We start from the raw sequence: 12,167 nt of genomic DNA on the forward strand, positions 1-12,167 counted from the left end.
ACTACGTGCAATTGGTTGAGTTGAGGGTCAACCTGACCCTGGAGGGTGGCCCCAAGGAATTCATTGCTTCATGGACTCTTGACCTATGCTTCCGAAGGAGCTTATCAAGGCTTGGCTTGCCACTAGGCCAACCTCTTGGGGTTAATCTCCTTTTTACCCTACTTACTACTTCAACCTTCAAATGTCCTCATCTCTGTCCACCACTACGAATCAGGTCCATTCTTGACTGGCGAACCACAAACCGCAAAGCCGAATTAGAACTAAGCGAACCCACGAATCAGGTAACATAGGGACAAGCAGAAACAGTGGAAAGATAAAACCCCCAATGTCTAGATCGAGACACTATTGAGACCAAGATGAAATGAATCTTTGAACTATTAGTGTAAGTGTGCAACCAATATCCTCTATGTTCAGATACAAATATACCTATCAGAATCTGCGACGTAATGTACATCACCGATAGTGTAACGTCCTCCTTGAAGAAAGAAAGGGCAAATGATCCACGCATCCATTTCGCCTAGTACTGAAACAGCAGCATCCGCTTCCTAGAAAAACCAGGCAGCACATATATTTTTATTAATCATGATATATGAAAAAGTACAACTTTGAATCTATTTATTCACGAAACAAGGGTCATATAATGTTACCTCTGGAAAGTGACCACGAAGTGTTGAATCACCTCTCAGAACGACTGTATAGCTAATGTTTGCAACTGATTTGGCTGCAGTGTCTAAGTTTCTGCATATATCTTTTGTCAATTCAATAGCCTGTAAAAAATAAACTTTCACTCAGGAATTGATTTTCTGATTAAGTTTCCTTAGGCTAACTAATTCTCTCTTCAAAACCAAAGCGACAAGTATAATATCATCTCCAGATGTTAAAGAAATTTGGAGCTCTCTGTTTGATTGCTCTTTACCTTCTCAGAACTCAATGAACGAGAATTAGTCAAAATAAAGAAGCAATTGGGCCTTTTGCTGAACTGTTGAACTAGTGATTCAACTTTCCTGCATACAACAAAGATACAATTAACCTCATGAAATGTTCTTTTTTTCTTTCTGGCAGAAATAGTGGGTTCTTGACAAACAATATGGTGTATATATATATATATATAATGGAATGAAGAATAGGCCTTTAAATTATAGTAGTTATCAAGGATTAAAATCTCGGCTCGAGGTAATATTTCAGTTGGGAGAAAATTCAAGATCAACCTGAAACATTTTGGTCTTGGTCGAAACAGTATGAAACTTCACACCATGATAGTAATTAACAAAAAATCAGAAGCTTTTTTTAGCTGCTTCTAGGGTTTTAGAATTTTGTAACAATGTAATTCTATACAAGAAGCAATGTTTAATGTTTTGGAATTTGAAGTAATAAAGTAATAGCATAAAGGATAAGGATTTCCAGGCAAATCATTACTCCTGTACCACATTAATGCAATACAGAAAATGATGTTATTGTGCTGGCATTAGGGACAAATATTGCAGGACCTTGTTTTTTCAATCTTGGCCTTCTTTTTTTTTTTTTGGGGGGGGGGGGGGAAGATGTTTAAGAATCTAAGGGAGCCTTCTTTGAGGATTTAGTTGTACGTCGGGATAATTTTTGTAATATAGAAGTTGACTTGGGCAGGGTTTCTTCTTGTACACTTTTTCGATAAGTCCTCTTCCGTAATTTCAAGGGTCATCTCGACCCCTTCTTCTTGCTTAATAAAAATTTGAACTTATTAAAAGAAAAAAAAAACTCACCATTCTGTTAAGACTTCTATATCATGAACAGTTTGAGTTCCAGTTGGGTCATCATCCAGAACAACCAAGACTTTGGAAGCATTCTGATCCAGCCTCCGAATATCTTCAATTGGATCCACGGGCCACTCAGATGGAAGAGACTTCAAGACATCTTCTTTTTTAAGAACAGGAGGTTTTCCTTCAACTTTAACACCTGTGAGTGTCTCGTACACCTGCAAAGACCAAATTGCAATTGAATCACGTTGCTTAGAACAAATTTAAGATGCTCGAGTCTCCACTATGACAAATCTGAGGTTTATAAAGTGTATCTGATGTGAACAAGTAGGTGTAATTGTTACAAATACTAAACATACAGATAGTGGTTCCTACAAAAACATGGTTGTTCTGACTTCACGAGGAGAGGTGCTTGGACTTAGTTTAGATATTAATATTGAAATACTTTAACAGTGAGATCCTAACAATCTCCACGATCATATTACATGAACTATTTCAATCCATCACAGAAGCTAAAAAATAATCAACAATAGCATCACATGTTCATACCTTGACTACAGCAGCGTCATCCAATCGACCCCATCCAGCAGCAGATCCTGCTCAATGAAAAATCATGAAGACTTTACAACTTGTGTGTAGAATCATTAAAACAAAACAAAAAGAATTTATTGTCACACCAAAATTTTCTAATGCCACCCCAATTCATATGTAAATCACCAAAGAATTAGCACACACTTGGGGTGCCGTTAGTAAAACTTGGTGTGGCAATAGAAGATCTTTAAAAAAAATTCACGAACTTAGTTACATAGTACTTGAAAGAACAAGCTAGACATGATGCAATCTCTACTTAGGCATTATATTCACATAATTTTCGTGGGACATATAAGTAACAAACTTCTGAAGAGTATGAAATGGAGTCTAAAAAATTATGTGAAAATAACATAAGCAAAGATGTAAAAGATATATTTGTTAAAGAGGAGATGAAATGCGGCAATGACTCCCTAATGCATCTGCACATGTTCAAACATGTAACGTCACATCAAAATTAAATATGGTAAGAAAGATTACAATTATCCAGTACTGCACCTGAAAGAAATTGCTGGTGAGCTACGGTAGAAATATGAAGTGGAATTTTACGGGATGAGCACTCTTGAGCAACAATGCCCTGCGAACAGTTACAGCCTGAGTTGTTCAATAGAAAGGTCCGAAATAAATGAACAAGAGAGAAACGGATGCTATTGCATACCAAATCCTTTACAAAGATATCAAGTGCAGAGTATGGCGTGTAGTCATTGTCCAACATGTGAGGTACGCGATTTCCAAACATCCTGGAAGAGAATAATAAAACAGCATAGCTGTTAAGATATAAACTTGATGACACCATTACCACAAAATACAGCTTTGGTAATCTGGCGTATGAAATTCTCCAGAAATCCTATATGGTTACGAACTTGAAAAAGTTTTGAAGCCGGTAACTTTCCAAACCTGAACTTAATTTTAGGTTTTACTAGTACCCTCGTAGATTATCTCAATCTAATGCTAAAAGGGAACAATATGACAAGTATAAGTTATTTTCACAGTACATTAAATCCTAAGTTTTGGTGACAAACAAAGAAACTGCAATAAAAATAAAGTTCCATAGCAATGGTTAATGATCACTGTGCAGCAAGATATTAAATTTCAATTTTGGTCATCCTAGAAATGGAAATATTTCAATCAATGTGGAAATTATTATAGCTTTCATGGAAATGATAGGAATGTCGTGGAAATGATTGAAATCTTGATGAATGCTTTATTTTGACTTTTTTTGCTAGACAAGCAAGCGAGATTAGACGTTAGCAATAAGCAGGTGAAGGTGGGTTTTGAAACTTGGTCATGGTCATCGACAGTCACAGACTTTAACCAATAAAAAAACTCATAAATCACGTAAAACAATAAACAATCATAAGAAGTATGGAAATAAAGATAAAATACGTTGATTACATTCCACCATACATAAGAGCAAGTATTTGTGAGCCTGTGTGAAGAACAATAATATTCTACATGGAATGAGAATAATGTTTCCATCTGATAAATGGAAATAAAGATGAAAAAAAACTGTTCTACTATAGTAGGCACGAGTATTTGAGAGCTTGAGAGTTGAAACAATAATATTCTTCATAAGGATCAATCACAACCCTTTAAAGTTTACAAGAGACATAATAAGAGTTTGAACAATCAGGCCCAAATCTTGATTTGGTGGGATAAAAATGAAGTGGGTCCCACATGGGAATTTCTTTAATTGATGGAGGATCCACATGGTAGTTTTGGTATTGCAAATAATAGTGGACATTTAGTTCAGTGATCTAACAATTATTTTTAATTTTTTTTTTCTTTTTCATGCATTAGGAATAGTCTAGTAAATTTTGTTTTTAGGGGACAACAAGTAGGGTTGGTTTATGGGACACTACATAAGTCTTTATTTTGTGTTTTTTTAGTAGATATGATGAATAAAAAACTGCAGCTTGCTCTTTCTCTCTTTAGATGTGTGAAGCTTTAAGAAACCCTACGTGTGATTCCTAGGATACTATTGGTGTGATATCAACAATATCTTCTTCTCAAGAAACTGTAGGTGTGATTCCTAAGATGCTGGTGGTGTGATATCAATAAATTTATCTCTTTTTTTTATTTTACAATCAATAAAAAGATGACTAAAGATGATTATAAAAGTTATTTTTAACAATTTGTAAAAATAAAAATAGCTAAATAAATATGCTCTTCAACATAATAGTGAGGTACCCTAGATAAATTCCACTAACATAGTGAATTGAGATACTAATTCCAACCTGATGTTACTAAGATCAACAAATCATAAACACCACTGACCAATTCAACATATCATATTGAAGATCTCGGAGATAATAAAGTGAGCTAATTTGTAAAAAGATTGGAAGTGTAGAATGACCCAAGAGAGAGTAAGGAAAATCCATGTACTTATTGGTTATTAGTCACATAACTTCCCAAGAGAAGAAAAAAAATGGAACTATTTTTACAATCAATATTTTAACTAATCTGAGGTGTTATTACCATGCTAATCATGATGAAACAAGTGATTGTACTTGTACTTATTTAGAGTGGCCGATCATATGTCAATACACAACAGTTAAGTTCCTAAACTTTATGATTGAACATAGGTATAAGATAATAAACAATGTGAAAATATTACATTGGACAATGCAAGGCACATACCATGACATGCCTTCACTATTTGTAATGACTTCAAACAGCATTCTTGTATTAAGACCTAATCGAGCCCCAAATGCTATTGCCTCAGCAGCTGAGGCTATATGAACTCCAGCAAGCAATTGATTAACCATCTTTACAGAACTACACGGAAGAATAGATAAGAGTTTAGTTTAATCCCTTAATTTAATATATTGAAGTTGTGAAACAAATATCAATAAAAACAAAGAAATGAGAGAAGCCAAGAGATCAATCAACAAGGCAATCCTCAAATTAGACAAATGATGGAGAAATTTAGAGAAAATAGAAAGAATTTCCATAATTTTTTGTTGATATATAGAAAAAATATGATAAAGTGCCTAGAGAGGATATTGAGAAAAAAGAAAGTCCCAAGTACGCATATTAACATAATTGAGGAAATTTATGGTGATTAGGTTGAATAAATAAATAGTAGGGAGATACATGAGTCTCTAGTTACAGTTGATTACATCCAGGATTGACTTGGAATCCGTATTTGTTTGATTTAGCTTTGGATGAAGTAACTGCTCATACTCAAGAACAGGTCTACTGGTATACGTTACTTGCAAATGATCTCATGTTAGTTGATGAAACTAGAAAGGGGACTTAACAGAAAAATATAACTCCAAAAGGCCATTTTGGATTCCTAGAATACTATAAAAAGTAGAACCAAGTCAAAAAATGTGGAGAGCAACTTCAGTAATAACCCCATAGAGAGGAAGGGCCAACGAAAATTGATGGCCAGGAAATACCAGCAATCATTTTCATTACCTTAGTTTTAATTTCCAAAGGATGGAGAGATTGAGTAGTATGTTTTCCAGAGAATTAGAAATGAATGGTTAAAGTAGAAGTGTGGTTATGGAGCGCTATTTGCCTGATATATCCTAATAAAGTTAGAAGAAAATTTTATGAAGCAATGATTTATGGGGCAGAATGTTGGGTAATAAAAAAAACAACATTTTGACAGATTGAGAGTAACAAAAATAAGATTAGAAGGATGAGTGAAAAGACTTAGAAAATAGAAAACAACGCACAAATGAAAATGAGTGAGTGGCCCCAATAAGTATAAACTAATGGAAAGTCAATTAAGATGGTTTGGTCATGTGCAGAGTATTAAATTTTGCTTTCGATATCTATTTAGATCAGCTTTGAAATGAAAATATTCTATAGAATTTTTTCAATCAATAAGGAAATTAAGTCAATTTTATGGAAATGATGCAAATGTTGTGGAAATGATAGAAATGATGAAGGGATTTTTATTGAAACTACAAGGAAATGATAGAACAAGTGTAAACACGCTCATATATCATCAAATTATAATAAAGAACCCTATGGGAGGATACAAATGAAGAATAGTCACGTTTAACTATAGGGTGCTCGTAATGAGAGTCCAATAGACAAAAAAAACTATATTATACATAGAAATGAGAATAATAATGTCACATTAACCATATACATCACAACATATAAAACAATTGCTTAAAAGAGCAAAATATAAAGTATTATATTCACAAATAATTATATTTTCTATTTCCGAATGTGTATGAACAAATTACTCATACATCCAACTTATAATAACATGGATGATTGTGTGTAATTTATAAGTCCTTTCTATAAGCAATTTATATTTGTTGATGATATTTAAAAATATTATGAATTTTTTTAGAATATTTTTCTCCAAAGAATATTTCTGTCAAATTTTACAGTTCATCAAAACATTTCCACCAAAATCTTCATTTTTATATGTGAATTTGATTAGTTTAGTAAAAAATTACTGCACCAAAATATTCCACGAAATGAATAGTGATTTCCACTAAAATACATAAAAAATAAAAAGATTTCCCCCTTGGATTCGTATCACTCCTTGTGGAAATGAAAATAATTTGGCATACAGTGAAAATATGTCAAAATTTAATGTTATGGTACGTGCATGAAGGCTAATTACAGTGGCCCTCAGAAGAAGTGTACAAGAGGAAGATTGCAAAAGAGAGAAAGGAAGATCAAATATGTAGATTGAGGTAGTTAAAGTGGATATGATCCGCTTAAACTGACAAAAGAAAAGGCTTTAGAGAGAATTGAATGGGGGAATGGGATTTGCCCAGCCAACCCCAAATAGTTGGGATAAGGTCTTGATGATGATTTTGTGAGGAAACTGAATCATAAAAATAAAAAAAACATGTGTGCCCATGCAGTGAAGTGGTGCTTATAAATGCATGTGAACGTGTATGCTGATTATCCCTAAAAAAAAAATCATAAAAGAAACTCGGGAAAAAAAACGTCTCTGAAATACCTTCCAGCTCCACAAGCTCCTTTAATAATATAGAGCTTCTCACTGAGTGCTACAAACAAATAAAGATGAAGCATCAGTTATATATTGCAGGTTTTAGGGAATCCTACAATCGAACAAATACATTATTTTTCAACAGATTATATGTTTTACATTCATTACCTGAGAGAACAGAACCTGTACTCTTGAGAGCTTCATCTGTACCTGAAGCCATTATCTAATAACAAGAAGGATGTAAGTATCAATAGCACCTTAAGTTGATCATGAAATCTCAACAAGTTTCCAACAATCTTACTTTCATGAAAAAGGAAAGAAAAAATAAATGAGGCATCGTGAACTGATATTAAAAATCAAGTTAAAACATGGGAAAATTAACGAGTTCAAGTCACACCGTAAGGTCTCCAGTCGAGGCCTTCACAACGCCACCAGAGACAGGAGCATCCACCAACTTCAAATCCTTGTGTTCATCTATGTAAAGTACTGACGCCTCATTAAATGATGGCTACCATAACTATTGAGATAGAAACTTGAGAAAATAAAATTTGGAAAACATAATGTACTAGAGCTGTAACAATTACTTCAATTAACACAAAGTATGCACAGCGGTAATAAGTACCTCCAATTGCATGTTCTGCTCTCTAGCCTACTACAGTGTTTTGTGTGTGTGTGTGGATTTTTATTTTGTTATCACTTTATGGTCTCCGCTTCATCAATTCTTAGTATCTATAGCAGGGGGTGGAACTTTTATGAGTTTGGATTATCCAATCCAGAACTGTTTGGTGACTAAACCACATCAGGTGAGATTTTAAAAGGGAATTTATGGGTAATTTGAGAGTAGAGCATAACCTGCTAATTGTTTTAAATCTTCTGTGTTTTTTTACATGTTTGTAACAGTCTATTTTGTCATCAAATACCTTCTATCTGATTACAACTTTTCCTTTTTTGTGGTAGATTTTCTAACTAATTTCCGTGTTTTCCATGCCGTTTCTCTTGGAAATTTATTTCGTTACAAAAGTTTCCTTTTCTTGTTAGGCTCCATGTTGTATTTCTCGAAAGAGAGCTAAATTTATCACATGTTAAAGGTTATTGGTAATTCTTTTGAATATCAGAAAATGAACTATTCTACATTGCTTTTGCAATCAAAATTTATGTTTTACCATAATACACACTCAGGAAGCCGAGGGGACTGCACATGCCCTGAGTTGGGTGCTCTTGGATACCTCGGTTCCAAAATAATAACAATAATAATTATATATGCACTCAATTCATTAGCCCATAATATCATATAGATTATGGTGCTCTTAGAAGTTAGTCAAATGCCACACCCACGAATTTACTAGTTTTATTTAAATAAAAAGATTTAAATTATGGAAATGAAGGGACTCCCAAGCTCTTTATGGTAATCATACAAGAACTCTTGATGTATTTCCCATGTATCAACCGAATAAGTGAAAAAGAAATTTTTTTCCGGTGTTTCAGAATCCAGACCAAACCGGTGGTTCGACCAGGTCCAATCGGAAAGTATAATAAAATTGGTTCATTTAGTAAACTACCAGTTTTCGTGAAAATTATATATTGCCACACCAACTTTTGCTAATGCCACCCCAATTCATATGTAAATCACCAAAAATTAGCATACATCTTGAGGTGGCGTTAGCAAAAGTTGGTGTGGCAATAGAAGCTCTCTAAGATAATCTAGGAAAATACATACATGTTTCTAAATTTTTTAATGTGTAAGTTGGTCCAACACAATTGAACCAGGATCCAACCTTGGTCCGACCAATTTGACAAATTAGTGATCCAATCATCCGTCTGTTTTTAAAACATGGATATTTTGTTAGTTTCAACAATATTCCCTTAAACTATTCAATTGCTTAACCCAAACAAATGGTAAATTATATATATATATATAACAAAAGCAAAAGCAATTCAATGCCACATTCACCAAAACCAAGAAAATGAGATCATGCCTCATTCATGGGTGTTTTAAGAAAGCCCATTAACCCTTTCACTAAGGAAAATTAGGATATTAACAGACTTGTATATATATATATATATATATAGGGTCGGGTTCCGTGTACACACATATCTACTCGTATATCTACAACGTGTTTTGTCCTAGTGGCTAAGAGTTTCAGATTGAGCTGATTTTTGGTGAGGATGATCTCTATGATGAGGAGATCATCCTCACCAAAAATCAGCTCAATCCGAAAATTTTAACCTCATCAAAAGTGATTTACAAAAAATGGACGGTCCACGATTCTTCAACTCATAAATATGGGGTTAGAAGTTTTAGAATTAGCTGATTTTTGGAGAGGATGATCTCCTCGTCATAGAGATCATCCTCACCCAAAAATCAGCTCAATCAAAATTTTTTAACCCACATAAGACAAAACACGTTGTAGATATATGAGTAGATATGTGTGTACACGGGTCCTAATCCACCATATATATCTATATATATATATATATATATATATATATATATAGGGTAAGGATCCGTAGACACATAAAGCTACTCATAAAGCTATAACGTTTTTGTCTTATATGGTGAAAAAGGTTCGGCATGGGCTGATTTTTTGTGAGGATGACCTCTATGGTGAGGGGATCATCCTTGCAAAAAATCAGACCATTCCAAAACTTCTAACCCCATCAAAAGTAGTTTACAAAAAATGGACCGTCCAAAATTCTTTAACATGTAAACATAGGGCTAGACGTTTCAGAATGGGCTCATTTTGGGCAAGAAGGATCTCCTCACCATAGAGATCATCCTCACAAAAAATCAGCCCATTTCAAACCTTTTTGCCCATATAAGACAAGACACGTTGAAGCTTTATGAGTAGCTTTATGTGTATACGGATCCTGATCCATATATATATATAGGGAAGCGTTCGGAGGACATCTAAAACTGACAACTATTTTCACACAACCACCTGGATGCTATCCATTTTTTCAATGCTTTCTACAACACCATCAAATGCCTTTGGATCTTGTAAACCGAGAGATGTAAAAATAGTTGTCATTTGTTGATGTCCCCTCAACGTGATCCATATATATAAGCACTTCTAATGATGTGAACATCCAAAACTTGAAAATCATGGCAACCTAAAAATAAACTAGTGAGAGGATTAAAGGAGAGAGAAAATAGAAGATGAACATGTAAGTTTTAGACAATTCTAGTTCATTGCATTACTACATACAACAGAGGTAGACTACCAACCACCATAGAAATTAAAGGACTTACCCTGCAATCGTCGTTCTAGTTTAGCAACGAATCCAGGGGAAACTGTGGATGAAAGGATAATGGATGCTCCAGCTGGAAGGGCTGTAAAAAAAGGAACAAAATTGAAGTATAGGTTAAGTGTGAAAGTATTGTTCACAAATGTAGTATAGATGCTCAAAATACCTGATATTGAGCCATGATCTCCATATAAAACACTTTCCGCTTGAGTTTCATTCGTAACCATGACTATAAGCACATCAACATCTGAATCATACAAGTTTAAGAAATGAGTAGGTTCTCGGTAACAAATGGTTAATAACAGATACACATACATATAGGCATACCTTTTGATACTTCCGCAGGAGAGTTCCCAATCAAACCACCTGCTTTCTCAAATCGAGAGAGAGTTGGCTTATAAACCTACATCCAAGGAAAATTTTATCATCAACCAAAAGGTTTACTATCTATATTCACTCAAACTACGTAAAGAAATTATTTTGGCAAAGTCTCAGCACCAATTGTATTTTATTTTTTTATTTATTTGCTTATCGTGGGTATCCCCACCCTTGGGTGAAACTAATCCCACAGTCACACGCACCGCCCCCTCGGAAAGTCCTATGTGCAACTGGTTGAGTCAAGGGTCAACCTGACCCTGGAGAGTGGCCCCAAGGAATTCATTGCTACATGGGGTTTCGAACACTTGACCTACCCTTCCTAAGGAACTTATCAAGGCTAAGCTTCCACTAGAACAACCCCTTGGGGTTGAAGTCTCAGCACACAATTATCAATGGATTGTTTTTTTTTTTTTTTTGGCAAGTTTTTTGGTTTATAAGAATAATCGCATTAAGAAGACGAAAAGTAGAAGAATCATAGAGCATAGGAAAGAAAGAAAGAATCTACGAGAAAGCCATGGCAAATATAGATATATGAATATATTTATATTGTAAGATTGATTGAATCAAATTGACCAATATAGATATATGAAAAATATTTATATTGTTCACTTGATTTTGAACATTCACACATTACAGAACACAAGGGATTTTTAAGTGGCAACCCTACTAGGAAAAACCACAGGACTAGTCCAGTTACCAATCACACTAAGGCAGATATGATGATACAAATACTATACCAGGCACACAGATTACTCAACTGACTTGAATCCACAACTAATCTCTGCAAACAGTAGTAACCTTTGATCTTTAGCTTCGAATCTTCAAACTACTTTTCTTCAGCATCAACAGATCAACAACCCAATAGATCACCACAATCCGTTCTCCAACAGATCTCAGCACCAACAATCACTTCCATGAGTAGATTAAAAATGGTGCAGGCTTTGCGGTTGAAAACAACCGAATCCTTGCACAATCATGGGATAATAAAGTTTGGATTGTGCGAGGAGTACCGAATTGACTCTGAGGTGTTGAAGAAAGGTACTTCTTCACATGAACCTTAGAGGAAGTCAATCTAGGGTTTGAGAGATGTGAACACAATGTTTAGAACCCTTATAGAGTCAAAATTTTCAGGATTGAATCGGACAAACTCAGTTTCTATATTTCCATAAAATAACTGGCCGATCAATCACGTTATAGAGGTACAATCAATTGATGAAAACTTGTGGTCGATCGAATAAATGCATCAAAGCTTCATAGAAAAAAAAATTAAATTTCGATCGATCAAA

The 12,167-nt window shown here is 34.4% G+C and overlaps 1 protein-coding gene across 1 annotated transcript in view; it reads right to left on the reverse strand.

Annotated features, from left to right (window-relative positions):
* LOC147394171 (uncharacterized) overlaps positions 1 to 12,167 on the reverse strand; it is a 62,925-nt gene that overhangs the window by 21,813 nt on the left and 28,945 nt on the right. The window contains exons 13-26 of the mRNA XM_086453411.1: positions 10,831 to 10,906; positions 10,670 to 10,750; positions 10,508 to 10,588; positions 7,655 to 7,731; positions 7,426 to 7,480; positions 7,267 to 7,315; positions 4,965 to 5,102; positions 2,983 to 3,064; positions 2,823 to 2,901; positions 2,286 to 2,332; positions 1,743 to 1,954; positions 917 to 1,004; positions 648 to 767; positions 427 to 545 (exon numbers count right to left, since the gene is read on the reverse strand). Coding sequence (XP_086309537.1) covers positions 427 to 545; positions 648 to 767; positions 917 to 1,004; positions 1,743 to 1,954; positions 2,286 to 2,332; positions 2,823 to 2,901; positions 2,983 to 3,064; positions 4,965 to 5,102; positions 7,267 to 7,315; positions 7,426 to 7,480; positions 7,655 to 7,731; positions 10,508 to 10,588; positions 10,670 to 10,750; positions 10,831 to 10,906 — 1,304 coding nt within the window. The remainder of the gene's footprint in view (positions 1 to 426; positions 546 to 647; positions 768 to 916; positions 1,005 to 1,742; positions 1,955 to 2,285; positions 2,333 to 2,822; positions 2,902 to 2,982; positions 3,065 to 4,964; positions 5,103 to 7,266; positions 7,316 to 7,425; positions 7,481 to 7,654; positions 7,732 to 10,507; positions 10,589 to 10,669; positions 10,751 to 10,830; positions 10,907 to 12,167) is intronic.

Source organism: Akebia trifoliata, chromosome 9 (genome assembly GCF_017979445.1).
Source record: "Akebia trifoliata isolate Shusen 1 chromosome 9, ASM1797944v1, whole genome shotgun sequence".
Lineage (NCBI taxonomy): Eukaryota > Viridiplantae > Streptophyta > Magnoliopsida > Ranunculales > Lardizabalaceae > Akebia > Akebia trifoliata.